The sequence below is a fragment of the Dipteris shenzhenensis genome, chromosome 4 (assembly GCF_047967505.1).
Source record: "Dipteris shenzhenensis isolate YYH24624 ecotype China chromosome 4, Dip_SZ_1.0, whole genome shotgun sequence".
Taxonomy (NCBI): domain Eukaryota; kingdom Viridiplantae; phylum Streptophyta; class Polypodiopsida; order Gleicheniales; family Dipteridaceae; genus Dipteris; species Dipteris shenzhenensis.
The window spans coordinates 56,285,478-56,303,681 of NC_141599.1; the positions used below are offsets into that span (position 1 = coordinate 56,285,478).

At 46.3% G+C, this 18,204-nt stretch overlaps 1 protein-coding gene across 1 annotated transcript in view; it reads right to left on the reverse strand.

The window, feature by feature from the left end:
- LOC147903088 (UvrABC system C protein) overlaps window positions 1-17,981 on the reverse strand; it is a 35,750-nt gene extending 17,769 nt beyond the window's left edge. Inside the window, exons 1-2 of the mRNA XM_087373838.1 lie at window positions 17,786-17,981; window positions 17,551-17,612 (exon numbers count right to left, since the gene is read on the reverse strand). Of these exons, the coding sequence (XP_087229964.1) occupies window positions 17,551-17,612; window positions 17,786-17,862 (139 nt within the window). The 5' untranslated portion in view covers window positions 17,863-17,981. The remainder of the gene's footprint in view (window positions 1-17,550; window positions 17,613-17,785) is intronic.
- Window positions 17,982-18,204: the final 223 nt, after the last annotated feature.

An 18,204-nucleotide genomic window follows, 5' to 3' on the forward strand; every position in this document is an offset into this window, starting at 1 on the left:
GCGAGGTCATGGGTTGCTTGATGTGCTAGAACCCATGGGCAAATGAGAGGTTTAGGGCCAAGAGGGGCCCAAAGAACCTTAGGACTTAAAGTTAGTCATTGGTGGGGTTACGTTCTGATCACCGTGGGCACGGGCTTCCGTTAAGTGTACGGTTGTATGAATGATTGCAAGGTTTTTGGTGCAGGCTTGCACATTATGTACGGACGATCGTATGCTTGTTGTATGGGCTGCCAGGCATGGACTACCACTTGAGCAGGTTGGCATGCGTATAGTTGTGCGTACGGTCTCCATATGGCCTTTTGCAAGATGCTGAAAGAAATTTGCAAGTATATGAGAAAGAGTTGCTGGTTGTGGCTCTTGCTCTCTGTGCATGTGAGCATTACTTGCTAGGGGCTGATTTCACTGTGTAGACAGATCATCAGACCTTGAGATATTTTCCTCACTCAAACTAGGTTGTCTGAGAGGCATATGCTTTGAGTCTTGAGTTGGATGCAATGAAGGACTAGTATGCAGAGGATGGGGAGTTTGCAAGGTTCTATGACTGGATAGCAACATGCATTATACTTGCAGAGATGGATTCCTTCAGATGCATGGTTGTCTCTGATGCTACAAGCAAGTTTAGGCCTGCACAAAGTAATAGTCCCCTTGCCTCTGTCAAGAGGTGAAGAAAGAGAGCAAAAAAGAAAGGGGGCTACGGATGGAGCGAGGCCATATAAGTAGCATTAGCATGGAGTAAGGCACGGGTTTCAACAACGAGTCGCTCCCTAGATGGAAGCTCCTCCACATGAACGTTTGAGGGGATAGGAGCAACCTCATCAGCACGAGGAACAAGGACTGGAACATCTCCTGCATGCAAGGAAGGTTCCGTGCCGCCATGAGTAGCCTCCTAAGGTGGAACTGGCTCATCAACTCTAACTGGCACGCAACGGGGGGCGGCTGAAACAAGATGTGCTGATGCCTAGGGGCAAATGAGAGCCCTTGAGGCAACCTAAGGCATGGCTGCCACGTGGCATGCCCATGCGCTCCCTTTTGGAAAAGAAGGCTTTGGAAGGCCTTGGAAAATGAAATGGCGACGGGATTTTGACAGAGGGAGTAGGCACCGACGGAGCAGAGAAAAGTGGTGGCCATACGACATTACGGAAGAATTCAGAGAGCCGGGTGTAGCCAGGAGTACGGATGGGCAAGGAAAGGAAAGGTTGTTGCCGTACAGACTGTACCGAAGTCCGTACGTGAGTATTTAATGCAGCTGTACGGCTGGAGCCGTACCTTTTGATCACCGTGGGCACGGGCTTCTGTTAAGTGTACGGTTGTATGAATGATTGCAAGGTTTTTGGTACGGGCTTGCACATATGTACGGACGACCGTATGCTTGTTGTACGGGATGTCAGGTACATACTAACACTTGAGCAGGTTGGCATGCGTATAGTTGTGCGTACGGTCTCCATATGGCCTTGGTACGGTTGCAGGAACTTAAGGGAATGGATGACGTACAGCTTATACGGACGATGTACGGTCAATACAAATGCTTCTTGGCTGGTCACGGTTAGTCCATGGGCTGCTTGTAAAAGTTGTTGACATGCTGAGATTGGCCCCTCTATAGTTGACCATTGGTTATGTGCCTATGCTCAAGTGGGAGCTACAGGAGAAGGGTGCACCCATCCCATCTTGTGTTTGCTCGTGACCATTGGGCTGGTTTTTGAAGGCTTGCTTCGCAGGATGATTACAATGAATGCTTGCAGAGGTTGTTCATGCTTCTGAGCACCGTGGGCAGTTCGATTATGCTTTCAATCATTGTTTGGGTATTCCACTGAGTCAGAAGCACTTTTGATTGTTTGGGGAGCGTATGGCCTTGTGTGGGCTGCTAGTAAACGCTCTCGGGTTAGATGCAGGTGTTTGCACTAAGAATGCATGCCTAGGGTCACATGGGTGTGAGAGCAGAGCCCTGCAAGGCTAGTGCTTGTGATACTGATGCCTTTTGGGAGTGGGAAGAGCACTAAATGCGAGCGGGTTCGAATTCATTGTGTTTCCTATTTGTTGGCTTTGGCAAGTAACATGTTCCGTGTGGGAATATGTTTTAGGTTTCTCTAGGAGATGGGTCACATGCAGGTAGTGGTTGCTAGGTAGACGACACATCGTTGGTACAACCTCGTTGCTGAGTAGGCAAGGGTCGGGAAATCCATGCTTGGAATAGGAAGTATCCCCGGAACCCCGAGAGGGATGGTAAAGGTGTGACTGCCATAGTATTTGTTGTGTTGTGATGCCAGCTCTCTTATGGGAATCAATTTGATGTATCAGGATATGTGCGACCCATAGGGTGAGAGATGATTGGTCATGGGAGTCCTGGACAGTGGAGAAAGCTCCTGTATGCTTTCTTTCTCTGCTTCGAGCAGATGGATGACTAGTTGGGCACTAGTGACAGCTATGGGGAACTGTGTGGCTACGTGTGGTCACTAGTGACAGTTGCAGGCTGTGTGCAAGCTTCCTAGATTAGGGATGAAAACCTTTTGCCAGGAGTAGTGAGAGCAGAGAACAGTAAAGGCTTTACAGGGTATGTGGATGCCCACTGGGATGTGGATTGCCCCAACTGTAAGAAGGAATGTATCCTTTATGTAGCCCGGGATTTTGGCTCTCTCACTTAATTAATGAAATACCAAAAGGGGCACCAAGGATTGGGGCTAATCTGTGTCTTTGTCTTGGTGCAGGGGCACTCTAGCTCCCAATCTCCTGGTAATACTTTTGCTGAATTGTAAATGTGACAGTGTTGACACCTGTTAGTTTTATTGCCCTTTAATTTATTGAAGACCGGATTCATACTAGTAGCTTGCTGACAGTATATCTGCCTTGGGACCTCTATGATCAGTGTACTAGTCACTATGAGATAGTTTTTGCAGTTGTGTATGGTTTACTATCTTGGGCTCTAAGAATCATACATGTAGCATTGGTTTTGCAATACATGTGGGAACATGTTTATGGTGGTAGTAGATGCCTACTTGTATACGTATTTGAGTTTATGGATGTCTTGCCACACTTACATGCAATCAAGGTCGCTTGGTATTTTTCAAGTGGGGGCTATATCACGACTCACGAGGACGTGAATTTTCAACTGATAAATTTGTGAATTTTACATGTGAATATGTGGGCAAGGCCTTGGATTGTTAAAAAGGGAGGCATGGGACGTATGCCACGTGGCAGGATTCTAAACCAGGAGCTCACTACGTGAGCATGGGATGAGAGGCTTCGCGTTGCGTGGGTGTTCAGCGTCACGTCACATGGTTTTTTTGGCGAAACATAGAGTAGGAGTTCTATGGGGCATGGCAACTGTGTTGGCTGAGGGCCGAGACACATTTCATCACTAGTCTTAGCTAACACGTAAATAGTACGGAGTATTCATGTCATTGGACTCCTTTCATCTCGTCGCCAGCCTTGGCTGGTGTGTGAATTGTATGGAGAATCCACATCACATGGGATTCCTTGGTCATGTGTCTTGGTGGGGCAGAGAATGTCTCTTTTCCCCTTCAAGTGGGTGGCGGATCTGGTCTTAGAGCGTCTCTCTCTCTCTCTCCGTTTTTGTGGGCTGCCGTTCATGAAGGCAGACCTGTTTCAAATCCATAGCATTGAAATTCACAGGAGGGCAGCCAGGGAAAGCACTAGGGACAGCTTTGAAGAGCTGTGTTGCAAGTGTGGCTGCTAGTAACAGCTCTGGGCTGTGTGCAAGCCTTAAATGCCAATGAATTTATGCGATGACAGCTTGGGAAAGAACGGATATGCCTTGAGTTCTTCTGGTGAGGCTGGGACCGCCTGAAGTGGTTATATGCATTGGAATGGGTTGCCTTCTGCCATGATTGGCTAGAGCAAGGATTGCAAAGGTTATGCTTTGGACTGGGATGCGTGTTGGGTAGTGGAACACCCATGATGCAAGAGGAAGTGTAAACTTTGTGGGACCTGGTTTGAGGGATTTTCCAAATCTATAAAGAAATACCCAAAGGGGCGCCAAGCTTTGGGGCTAATTTGTGTCTCTTGTATTGAGTAAGAGCAATCTAGCTCCCTTTGCTGTGACTTTATTTGCTGATTCGCTGAGTTAAGTAAATTGTGCTTGCAAGTTATTGGTCTACTGCCCTTTGGTTGATACTGAAGACCGGTTTCAGCCCGTCAGCCCATTTGTGAAAGGGTTGCATCACTAGTAGGCTTTTCATTGGTGGGGCAAGCATCTTGGACTTGGCATCTGGATGCTTGTAAACACCCCTTTACATATATACATACATATATAAATACACACCCACCTACCTACCTGCACACACGCACGCACGCACCTATGCATGTGTCACTGACAGTCCTGCCAGTAATCAAGGGTGGCAAAGACAAGGGCATAAGGTGGCATAGTCGATGCGGGGGCTGGTTGTTGATGGCAGACAACACACAGAAGGGAGTGAAGGCTGCACATGCGGATCCCGCGGTTTCCAAGAATTCAAGCTGAAGTTGCAGCGCCCCCTAAACATAGGCAAGCTAATGTTAAGGTGACCTCCAACATTGAAGATGCTCAAAAATCTCCTCCAAGGCGACAAAACCGGCAAACAGCAAATCCTTTACACACAGCCCCCTTGAAGGACTCTATTTCAAGACCCAAAGACTTGGTGATGTGGGTACTGTATAGCACCTCCACAACCCTCCCTATGCCACAATTCAGTACTCTAATGAGGCAGTTCGGAGAGAGTGTTATGGGCATCCGATAGTCAGATATTCAAGCATAGCTTACTTCGATTGCTACACCCCATTGCCTATTGCTGGATTTGATTGCAGCAAAGGAATCAAGTTGTCACTTGTTGTGCCCAACTCTCTTACTTCTTGCATAGCGTCGATTGCTGGTTTTGTTGGTGCTAAGTTGAAATAGGAGGAAGGGAAAAACAAAGGTGCCAAGGTCAGAGCTCTAATACTAATGTAAGGAAGGGGTAGGGACAGATTGGTGCCGAATGAATGGTGCATTGCGCCCTTTTGTTAATGTGAAAGGGGTCATGGTGGCATCCATCTGAGAGCACGCATTTCGTACAACCATCCGTGCTCAGCCCCGTCGCACAAAGGAGTTCAAGCATCAGCCCCTCATTTGGCACCCAAGATTAGGGGTTGGGATGGGCGTATGCAGACTCACATTGGTTGGGCACAGTGGGACAGTGGCCCAGCTTGCTCCTTTGGCAGATGGAACAGATTACCCATTGAGGCAGAGGCAAGGCTTGGAGCCTTAGCACATATGCGAGGGGCAGGGCAGCGGATGAGAAAGATCAACCTAGCCATCCCTGAGTCTTGGTGGGAGGAACTAATTGTGTAGATGGACAGCAAATGGTTGGATCAGTTTTCTCGAATTGGGATCCCCTTGAGGATGAAGATGCAGCGAGGCAACACGCAACATGGTTTTTTCCGTGTGGGGCCTGGAGGCCTATTGTAGGCACTCACTAAGGGAGACCCAGAGATGGACGGGAGTCTGGATGGGATTCATTGGCAGATGATCAGAGTGGTGGGCTGATTGGGGAAGGAGTGGCACATTGATCCTCCCAGCATCCTAGAGCAGGACGCTCCCAGATGGCGCCAGAGGGTAGGCCCCTGAGGGAGGTCCAGTGGGATCCGGGAGATTGGTTTTGGCCCTCCAGGATCGGCCTCGTCGAGCAGATGGACAGGTTCCCTTCTTTTCCTACACAACTCGGATTGGCAAGAGGCTTCAGATGGACTCTTCGATTTGGACCCCTACAAAGGAGAGGCATTGGGTGGCCCACAGAGTGTCCCAGAAGGTCCGTTCCAAGTTTTGGACGCATCTATGGTCCAGTTTGCGACCAAGGAAGATCTCCTAGTTCTTCTGACTGGCCGCCCATGGAGGCTTGCCCGTTGGCCCGTGGTTAGAGCAGATGAGGATGGAGGGGCAATGTCACTGTTGCTCTGCTGGATTTCTGGAGATGTTCCCTCACTGCCTCTGGAGCTGTCGTAGCGCAGTGAGGATTTGGATGGGAGCCCTTAGGATTATAACCCGCATGCAGAGCCTTCGGAGGGACTACACCTGGGGTGGTTGTCTGAGGAAGGTCACGCATTCCAGATTAATGAGGTCTCTCTAGCTTCCTAGATACAAGGTCTAAGCATTCAGAGCATAGAGCTCCATGAGGCGGTCCCTCTTGATAGCCCAGATCGTCATTCCCCTCCAAAGGATAGCGTGTGGGAGGTAGTAGCTAGTATCATGGCATGGAACATTTGGGTTGCTCGCTGTACTCTGGTGATGGGCGAGCATCCAGTTCCACCCTCGGCTACCTTGGTCGCCATCTGGCAGGATATCATCTACACCATGCGCTCCACCTGGGAGCGTGGGACCTCGGGCTCTAGGGTGAATGTCGCGAGGCGCACACGTTTCTGCAAGGCTTGGCCCACAAGAGTTTTCTACATTTTTACTCTGTGAGGGATTCGCTGGTTGTATAGTCCCTCCACCAGGCTGTTTGAAACTGAAACTAGACCTCGAAGTCCACCTTTACAATAATATTCCAGCATCTCATGGAGCTCTGGGCTGACCGGACTCCAAAGGGCAGCAAGGGAACGCCTTCCCAATCAAATCGCAATTGATCCTGGGCACTCAAGGAACAGTTTGTGGACACCCCCGGACATAGCATACAGCTAGCAACTCAGATCGCAGCACGAAAGGTCTTCTGGCATGGAATCGCAGCACTTGGAGAGGCTATGGGACAGATCGCAGCACTTTGGGGTGCACATAGGAAGCCTGGGCTGCAATTGCCACATGATAGGGAAGCTCTAGAACTAATCGCAATAGTCCAGGGATGCAGACTAGGCGCTGGAATTCACTGGCTGAGCTTGGTGAGGCTATGGGAGCTCATGCGCCTTCAAGGAAGCGAGTGACCGCCTCAAAGGTCTTTATTGCAATAGAATAGTCTTTTATACAACTGGAGCTCACAAAAGCTTGGGCTGAGTACAACTCTCCTCTTTTTCTAGAGCTCAAGGGCTCTTCTTTTATAGGCTTGGCCCCAATCCGAAAGCAAAGCTTTCTAAAAAGCCGGGGCTAGCTTTCCTGAGCATAAGCTATGACTCGTCCTCTTGGTGGAGGACGGCTCCGACACACTCTCCACATGCATCGCAGTCCACATCGACCTATTTGTGCAGATCTGGAACAATAAGAATCGGCTCGGTCGTTAATTTTTCTATGAAAGTGGTGAAGGCTGTCCTTGCCGTTCTCCCCACCTGAAGACTACCGATTTATTGGTCAAATCATGCAAGAGGGCTGCTATATCAGCAGAGTGTCTGATAAAGCGTATGTAATAGGAGCAAAGCCCAAGAAAACTGCGTACTTCATGTACCAAGGTGAGTTCTGGCCATTCTTGAATAGCTTTTACCTTGGCTGGATCCATCCGAATCCCTTCCTGAAAAAATTCTGTCCCAAAAAGTGAATCCCATCCAGAAAGAATTCACTCTTTTTAGCATTGATGTAGAGATTATGATTTCTGAGTTCTTGGAGCACGGTGGCCAAATGCTCTTTATGCTCCTCCTCCGTCTTTGAAAAGACTAAGATGTCATCAAAGAAAGTACCTGTAAAGTGCCTGTAAGGTCTGAAGACCCTGTCCATCATACGATTGAAAGTGGCTAGGGCATTGGTTAACCCAAAGGGCATCACCAAAAACTCATAAAGCCCAAAAGTGGTCCGGAAAGCTGTCTTATGCACATCTTGAGGATGAATCCTTATCTAGTGGTATCCACTCTTCAAGTCAATACGACTGAAAATCGTAGCCCCTTTTAATCTGTCCAAGATATCATCTATGCCTAGAATTGGAAACTTGTTCTTAACCATCATCTTGTTTAGAGCTATGTAATCCACACACATACGGTAGGAGCCGTCCTCCTTCTGGACTACGAGCATGGGAGAACAAAAGGGTAAGGAACTGGGCTTGATAAGTCCTCTAGAGAGCAAATCTTGTACCTGAGCCATGATATGGGCTGCGCTCACTCGATAAGGCGGGCGGTTCGGAGGCGCACTGCCTGGAAGGAGCTCTATGATATGATCTTCTGGCCGCTTTGGAGGAAGCTCTCCTGGAAATAGAATCTGAAAAGCGATCTTTCAAAGTTTCTAGAAACTGAAATTTTTCTTTATCCACAGGACTTACCTCCACTTGAGGTTCATCCTCTCTCTTTTTGACAAAAACCATGTACGTAGAAATTGCAGATTTTATTACTTTAGAAATGGAAATATTGTAGGCCATCTCCTGGTGGTTCTAGTGATGCCCTATAGGCCATGGTATGTGCCTTGAAGGCATAAATATAGGCACTTATAGTGTTAGTGCCTTTTAGGCCACATAGGACACTTAGTCCTATGTGACACCTAGGACACTTAGTCCTAGGTCTAGGTACTTGTACCTTGTACTCCTTTTCCCATTATCCTAGTTGACGTGACGGCTGATTATCATCGACTCTTTGTATTCTCTCTTTTGCCTATCGATCCTACAGTGGTATCAGAGCCACGATTTGACTCGTTTCCTGCTCCTTGACTCGCACAAGCTCCCTTCAGCTACCTTCTCCTCCATCCGTACGACTGTACGGACCCACGTACAAACAAGCCTGCAATCAGGACCCCTGTCGTACGGAACAACCAGTACCTGCTATAGCCGTACACTCTTCTCTGTGCCAGTGATTCCGTACACCAGACGTCCGTACGACAGAAGTAATGCGCCATACACCTTCTGTACAATCGTACAAAAGGTATGTAACTGCTTCAGTACTTCCGTACCTGAGTTCAATACATCATAACTGCACGTATATCTTTCATACTATTCCGTACAGCGTACCTACGCTGTGCACTGTACATTGGATCTGCTCCGTACAACCGTACACAACAGCTGTCCGTACAACGTACATGTTCCGTACGCCATCGTACAGTGCTCCGTACTGCTTTCCGTACCTTCGTCATGCATTCCGTACAGCCAACGTACTCTGCATCCGTACAATTATACAGCTCACCGTACGTTGTACCTGCATTATATTTGCTCCGAGATTTGGTACAGCCTTGCGTGAAATCCTTTGCATAGTATTCTCAAAATTTGGGGCTTTTGAGGGCTTTTGCTCTCCTTATCTTCCTTCACTGTTTGAAATCTTCTCAAGACATTTCAACAGCTTGGAAAGCCTACATTTTGAGGTTCATACTTTGGGACAGGACATTGAGTCAGATTTTCACACATTGAGTCTTTTCTGCAAGACATTGAGTCAGATTCGCGTACATTGGATCACATTTGCAAAATTTCAGCAAAATTTGGGGCTTTTCTGCATTTGCCCTCTTTTTGGCCTATTTGCCCTCATTAAATTTGGGGCTTTTGCCAGATTTGCTATTTTTTGCAGTGAACATTGCCTGCCACAGTCATATTTGGGTGCCCTTTGATTTGGGTTGGAAATTTGCAGATATTTGCTGTCATTTTTTTTGTGGACAGCCAGCTTTTGCAGTGATAGTGATAGCCTTGAGGCTTTTGGGTTTTCAGGTCTCTTTCAAGGTATCACATTTGCTATGGCTGGGAACAACCAAGATCTATTTGGCGTTCTTCATGAAGATGATAAGTTGGATGGCACCAACTATCCGATGTGGTCTTATCTTATGAAACATATTCTAGTTGCAAAGCATTTGTGGAATATTGTTTCTGGGGTTTATCTGAGGCCAGCCAATGCTACAGTGGTTGCCTCTACTGCTGGTTCCTCTGCAGGGGGTACTCCTGATGCCTGATCCTCTAGCACTGCTGCTACTACTCTTCCAACTCAGGAACAGACAAGATGGGATGCAAGAGATACAAATGCACATTCATGTATTGCTTTATCATGCAAGAGAATCATTATTCCACACATCCGGTCTTGCAGGACAGCAAAGGATGCTTGGGACAAATTGGCTTCTCTCGCAATGAAGCACGTGTTGCATATTTGAGAAGGCAATTACAGGAAGTCAGTATGAATGAAGGTGACTCTATGGATGCATACCTGACAAAGGTCAAAGACCTCATGGAACAACTTGCCAACATTGATGAGGTGGTGCCAAATTCACAGCTTGTCAGTACCACATTGAATGGGCTGCCAGATACATATCAAGGGTTTGCTATAACCCTTCAATTAGTGGCCATGGGTAATCCAAACCACTATTCTTTTGATCAGCTAGTTACTTTGCTTTTGCAGGAAGAGCAAAGTAGAGCTAATAGACAAGCCATTATTCCTGATCATGCATTTGCTTCACAGCAGATAGGAAGAGGCAAGGCGTCCAAGCCTATGGGTAAGCCAAAATCTGTGCATAGCAGCTACAATTCCTCCCATGCATCTAAAAATACAGCAGATAAGTCAAAGAAGAAAAGATGCAACTATTGTCGTGAGCCTGGACATGACATTTCAAAATGCAGGAAGCGCATTGCTTCGGAGAAAAAGAAAGCAGGATTGACAGTTAATGCCTCACATGCTATTGAATCCCATGAGCCAGCAGATGCTTCACATGCACATGCTCTTCAGGATGATTGGGCATGGGCTGTCCATTGCTCATTTGATCCCTCCAAAGCTGATGCACTCTTTACTGCTGATGATGCTCAGTCCTGGTACTTTGATAGTGGTGCTTCCAAGCATGTCACACAGTTGTTTCACTCTTTAGCTGATGCTCCTCGAGGGGGGCTGTCACATGTGCTAATAATGCTTCATATGCTGTAAAAGGAATTGGAGATGTGCAGCTCACATCTATTTCAAGTCTTCTGTCACTTTCACAAATGTTCTCTTTGTGCCTGGAATTGAAGTCAACTTGATCTCAATTTCAGCAATTGCTACTTCAGGTTTCAGAGTGATTTTTGATGGCTACAGATGCCTAGTTTATGATCTTCGTGATGACAATGCCATAGTTCTCACTAGCACTTTGCAAAAGGGGCTTTATCACCTTGATCATCACTCAGCTGCACTTTCTATTGAAGCATTTGCAATTTCAGATACACAGCTTGCTGAAACTCATCTTTGGCATGAGAGAATGGGTCATCTGAATTATAGAGCTCTTGCAAAGTTACATTCACAGCAGATGGCAAATGATGTACCTCAAACTCACATAGTTTCCAAACATGTGTGTGAGGGTTGTCTTTTGGGTAAGATGCATCGGTTTCCTTTTCAAAAGAATTGTCCAAAACTCACAAAGGAAATTGCAGCTAGTGCAAAGTGATGTCTGTGGCCCAATGAGGACAAATGCCATTGGGGGGTACAAATATTTTATGACTCTCATTGATGATTTCACAAGATATTGCTGGGTATATCCTTTAAAAGCCAAAGCTGAAGTTTTCTCATCCTTTCAGAGGTGGTTGAATATGGTTGAGAATGAATCAGGATACAAGCTTGTCACCCTCAAACTCACACAGTTTCCAAACATGTGTGTGAGGGTTGTCTTTTGGGTGAGATGCATCGGTTTTTTTTTCAAAAGAATTCTCCAAAACTCTCACAAAGGAAATTGCAGCTAGTGCACAGTGATGTCTGTGGCCCAATGAGGACAAATGCCATTGGGGGGTACAAATATTTTATGACTCTCATTGATGATTTCACAAGATATTGCTGGGTATATCCTTTAAAAGCCAAAGCTGAAGTTTTCTCATCCTTTCAGAGGTGGCTAAATATGGTTGAGAATGAATCAGGATGCAAGCTTGTCACTCTCAACACATATAGGGGGGGAGAGTATATGTCAAAGGAGTTTGATGCATTTCTGTCTTCACGAGGCATTGGTCACTCATGCACTACTCCTTACACTCCTCAGCAGAATCCTGTTTCTGAAAGGAAAAACAGGTCCACAATGGAGATGGCCAAATGCATGCTTAAGGCCAAGTCTTTGCCCAATGAATTTTGGCTTGATGTAGTGATGTGTGCCAACTATGTGCTGAATAGATCACCTACACGGGCATTGCAGACTGTTACACCTTATGAAGCACGGAAAGGCAGGAAGCCTTCACTTTCACACATGAGAGTTTTTGGGTCTCTTGCATATGTTCATGTACTATCTCAGCTGAGACATAAGCTTGATGACAAGGCAATCAAATGCATATTTATTGGTTACAGCCACGTGAGCAGAGGGTATCGGTTATACCAACCAAATACTGGGAAGATTATTGTCAGTAGAGATGTAATCTTTGCTGAACATTCAGCTTCTCCTCTTGTGGACTGCAAAGCTAAGCCAGATGTTGACATGTTTGATGCCTTTGAATCTTGGTTACCTCTGCCATCCTCAGAGGAGGACTTTGACCAGCAACATGAGCCTCCTCCAGGCCCTCCACCAAGCAATAATCAGCCACTACCTCATGCAGATTTGCAGGTTTCTCTTCCGGCACAAAATAATCCCACTATTATGATGCAGTCATTGAAGAAAGAGCTGTCAATAGACAACAAAGGCAAGTTCCCAAATGGCTTCTTGATACATTGAGGGACAGCAAACAAGATCAGTCTTTTGCTGCCCGGACAAGATCAGGGAATAGACTGCATGGTCACTTTCTTGAGTTTGCACTCCTTGCTATAGCTTGCAATGAAGAGCCTCTGTGCCATAAAGATGCTTTTGACAGCAAAGAGTGGATGGATGCAATGAGAGCTGAGTTACATTCCATTGCTAAAAATGAGACATGGGAATTAGTAGATCTCCCTTCCGGCAAGCATGCCATTGGAACCCGGTGGGTCTACAAATTAAAAAGAAAATCTGATGGCAGTATAAATCGCCACAAAACCCGTCTTGTTGCAAAAGGGTATGCCCAACAACAAGGCATTGACTTTGAGGAGACCTTTGCTCCTACATCAAGGATTACTACCATTAGATGTGGCATTGCCATTGCAGCCCATCATCATTGGCAAGTGCACCAGCTTGACATCGAAACTGCTTTTCTTCATGGGGATTTGCAGGAAGAAGTATATGTCACACAACCTCCTGGCTTTGAGGTTGTTAATTCTGAAAATAAGGTATGCCGGCTTAGAAAAGCCCTTTATGGTTTGAAGCAGGCACCCAGGGCATGGTATGCCAAAATTCATGCACACTTACTATCCCTTGGTTTTCAGAGTAGTCCCATAGAACCCACTCTTTATGTCCGTGGGAGTGGATCTGATTTTTTAGTGCTGATTTTATATGTGGATGATATGCTCATCATGGGCCCAGATACTCAGCAAATTGCAGCTTTCAAGGCTGATTTGCAACAGATTTTTGACATGTCAGACATGGGACAGCTCCATTATTATTTGGGCATTCAGTTTGCTCAGGTTGAGGGGGGTATCATGATGTCACAGTCCAAGTATATTGGACAGCTCCTTGATCGTTTTCAGTTCGAAGATTGCAAGCCAATCTCTACTCCAGTAGACCTTGGCTTCAAATTCTCAGCTCATGATGGGAGCCCACCATGTGATATCACTCTTTATCAGCAAGCTGTTGGATGCCTTATTTATTTATGTCACACCAGACCCGACTTGCAGTATGCAGTATCTCAGCTCAGCTGATTCATGCACATGCCCAGTTCACAGCATTGGCAGGCAGTGAAGAGAGTCTTCAGATATCTCATAGGCACTCAGAATTTAGCCCTCTTCTATGGTGATCAGGGTTCACTTACCATGCATGCTTACACGGATAGTGACTGGGCAGGATGTTCCGACACCAAAGTGTCACATACTAGCAATTGTTTTCTACTTGGCAATTCATGTATCTCTTGGCTCAGCAAGAAGCAACCAACAATTGCCACATCTAGCTGTGAGGCTGAGTACAGGGCAGCTTTCACCGCTACAGTAGAGTGTGTTTGGCTTCCACAGTTACTTACAGATCTTGGTATTCCCCGGACATCCTCCACTATTGTCTACACTGACAGCCGGAGTGCTTTGGCCTTTGCGCGTAACCCAGTGTTTCATGCGCGTACCAAGCATATTGAAGTTCACTATCATTATGTTCGGGAGCGGTTGTCAGTAGGAGACATACAGTTGTCCTATCTTCCCACAGAGGGCAACATAGCAGATATGTTTACAAAGGCACTTCCTCGTCCCAAGTTCGAAGTCTTCCGACAGGCTTTACACTCGGTTCCCTTTGTTACATGATCTGACATCCCTTGTATATTCATAGGTGGCTATATCCTTTTAGATGAACATGTGCCACCATGACCAGAAAATACCAGGTATTCTGAGACGTTTCCAGAATACTTCAGCCCATCCCTTGGAGGGGGGTTTGTAGGCCATCTCCTCGTGGTTCTAGTGATGCCCTATAGGCCATGGTATGTGCCTTGTAGGCATAAATATAGGCACTTGTAGTGTTAGTGCCTTTTAGGCCACATAGGACACTTAATCCTATGTGACACCTAGGACACTTAGTCCTAGGTCTAGGTACTTGTACCTTGTACTCCTTTTCCCATTATCCTAGCTGACGTGACAGCTGATTATCATTGACTCTTTGTATTCTCTCTTTTGCCTATCGATCCTATAAATATTGGAAACAATTGGAATTGTCTCGCCTCTATCCCGGTGCTTGAAGCTGAGAGTTCTTTCTTTGATATCAATGTGCACCACTTTTCGGTGGAACCATGGCATACCCAGGATAGAATCATAATGCTTGAGGGGTGAAACATACAACTCCTCGTGGTCCACATAATCATGTACATGAATTTTGAGCTTTCCAATCAAAGGAGTGACTTTGATTGGATCCCCTTTAAAAACATGCTCCGCATCTAGGGATAATCCCAATTCTTCAGTCTTGATTCCTAGCCTCAGAGCTAGATCTTCCGATATAAAATTGTCTGTAGCTCCTGGAACAAAAAGGATCAACGCAATCTGGTCTCTTACTTTACCCCAAGCGAGGCAAAGCTCTCAATCTTCTAGTTCTGTTGTTCTCCCCAACGTATCTGAAATTCCTCCCGCCGTGGGCTTTGGCGGTTCTCTTGGCGTTTTCTGCTCCCTAAAACCCAGAGGCTTTTTGGGGCACTGGCAGCCATATGCCCTTCTTTTCCACAGTGGAAACACTTACCCTCCATTCAGAAGGTCTCGATCTGCTCTAGATGAAACTTTGACTTCCCTTTATAGGGCTTGAAGAAACCCCTCAGCTTTTGAAATTGGGGCTGTTTCTCTCCTGGAACTGTCACGGCCGTATTTCTCGTGGTGATGTCTCCATCCTCGCCTTTAGAGGCAGCCAAGAACTGCAACAAATCCGCCTTCATTGCTTCAACTATGATGGCTGAATTCATTAGGTCTCGTAACTTTATCTTGCGCTCGATGCTCACTTGAGTCTAAATATGGGGCTGCAAACCAACCTGGTACTTGTGAAGCTCAGACTTTTCTGAAATGTCTTTGAAAGGAGTGATCTGGAGATAGGCGGAAAAGAACTTCTAGTTGTAGGACTCAACAGTATCTGCGGCTGTCATGATCACATCTCCCAAGTGGTGTGCACATCATCATAGAAATTCTTCGGCATGTCTTGGGAGCATCATCTGCCACTAGAAGTGCTCCCCACCATGCAAACGCATTGTTTGTGAGATGCAAGCTCACAATCTTTAACTTTGACCTTTCACGGTAATGCCATGTCTAAAAAGCGATGTCGAACTAACAAATAAAATTCACAGCCTTGTCGCTTACCCCAAATTTACCATCAAAAGTGGTAAATTTAATAGACTTGCCACCTTGTTTGAAATCTCTTCTTCTTGATCTGGATCTTCGGCTCTTACGCTCAGATGAAGAGCACTCTCGAGATGGGGAAGTAGAAGAAGAACTGAATGAGGAGGAAGAAGATTAGGAAGAGAAACTAGAAGAGGATGGGCTAGAACTCGGAATCTCCGTCGATGCTTCTTTTTCTGCTTTTTGAGGGGCTTAGGACTGCTTCCTCTCCGAACAGAAGGGGACCGTCTAGATCGTTTTCCCTTTCTTCCACATAGCAGTTTGCTCCCGTGTTAAAGAGCATCAGGAGGAAGCTCCTTTTTTGGAGCCCAACCAAGCTAGATCTTGCCTCTAGAGTTGTGGTGGTCAACTAGGTCCTCTTGGTCACGGCCTCGTTTGTTTGTTCATGCTGGTGCCGTTCTAGGGACTGCATCACTCACCTCAGGAGACCGATCAGAAATTTTCTTTGGAGTGGGCTTGATGGCACAGCAGATGCGCTAGCCAGAGTGGCTTGGGAGACCCTCATCCTCCCTACACAGGAAGGGGGTCTCAAAATTATTGATCCAGATTTACAATGCAGAGCTTTACTCTGCAAGATGGTGGTGCGGGGACTTATGCCAGGGCGGGAACCGTGGAAGGCCTTTTTTATTAGCAGCATACAGACGTGCACACCTTCTTCAGGAGGAGACTGGATGAGCAGTATTAGGTGGATTTTCACCACAGCACACCTTAGATCACCTTCGTCCCCTCTCATGGTTGCCATACTGAAAGCATGGTCCAGTTTCAAGAGCACTCTTCAGAGGATTCCTCCTTCCTCTCGTGAAGAGATTGATAGGCAACCGATCATGTGGAATGACAGTATATTGGATGATCATGGCAGACCACTTGGTGCCTCACTCTACATGCAATGGTCCAAGTGGGAGAGGGGACCCACCTCATCATTGGGGTCATGGAAAGCTTTCCGCAGGCTTCCAGAGGAGACCAAATCTCAATTGACAGGACATCTCAGAGGGAGTGCAGGGAGGATCTTGCGGATTGAGGCAACCCTTCCAACGTTGGGTAGACACAGATGATATGCCACTCACTTGCTCCACTTGGACAGGTACTTTTGCGAGAGGCGGTGTTCTCTTCAGGTTTTGGCCTTTCGAGATGCACATGAGGATGCTTTGGTTTTTAGTGTGCATGATGGTGGCAGATTGCTCAGGTCCACAGAGGACATCTTGCTTGAGTCTGCTTTCCAGCCTATCAGGGTTGTAGGTCTTTTGGTGCAGGGATCACATTCAGAGTGGTTCCTCGACCCACACCCCCGGCTTCTCTCCACCGGATCTTGGAGGCTTTAGAGCACGTCGGGAATCCATTCCCTCAACCATTGACAGCTTTTCCAAGCTGTTTGGCAGCCTCTTGAGCCCTCATTCTTGCTAGTCTGCTGGTTTTCTACACATTCGTGAGCACCTATGGCCTCCTCAAGTATTTCCATCACGAGAACTTGCTTCCTTGCGTAGGAAATCAGCATTTCAACGTGTCTTTTGCAGAGAATCGTGAAGTGCTGCAGAACTTCAGCCTTTTTACTGCATTAATTGCTGAGCCATCTCGCACGTGTGGTTCGTACAGTCTACCGACACCTACACCTGCATTTATTGAAAGGAACGAGTCCCATTTCGTTGTTCTCTGATATTTACGACAGTTTATGAAAGACAGTGTGTAATGCTGATTCAAAATATTCCAGTTATACTTATGAAACGGGAATGAAACTGGGCGCAAATAGTAGACGCGATAATAAAGAAATACGTCTGTCCGAGTTTTGAGTCCAGATGATAAGCCTATCGACGCGATGGTAAAGAAATACGTCTGTCCGAGTTTTGAGTCTAGATGATAAGCCTATTCAGGAGATCACGAAAAATTCGTCCTTGGCGATTGAAAACAAAGGATGCATGGAATTACCTTTCTGGCCCAAATCCTCGATTGTTTTTGCTGATCGCACGGCAAACCTCTGAAACGAGTGACTGTTTTATCGAAAAGGTCCACAGTTGACGTTTATTAGATAGCAGAAATTAAGTGATCGAAAGACGCAAAGCTTGCAAATTGGAAATTTGGGATCTCCCTAAGTCTCTCTCCTTCCCGCCCGCACGCACCCCCCACCCCTCTCCTCTTACCTGGTATGTGTCCCCATACATACCTATTAGCGAGGCGTTCAACTATCAATTCATTCGCGACGTACTGAAGAACACGCGAGAAGAAATTCCGACCTGCCATCGCTGCCTAGATGATTCTGCGGTATTTGTGTAGCCCCAAAAACCTAGCCTGAGAAATGACACTGTTCAAGACACGTCACACGCTTCAAAGAGATGAAACTTTCTTTTGGATGCAACTCCAACAAAGCCTTACTCGGATTTGTTCCCAATTTTATGTCAATCCAAACCTTTATACTGCAACGCTTGTATTTTATATTTTATTGTAGCCAATAAAGTTTGCTTTTAAAATTTGCAATGTGGCACTTTTGTGAATTGTAATGCAATTTCTTTAATCAACAAGTTTTTAAAAATTATAAGGTTGCATATTTTATAACGCATAGATGACATAAGATTTCATTTTATT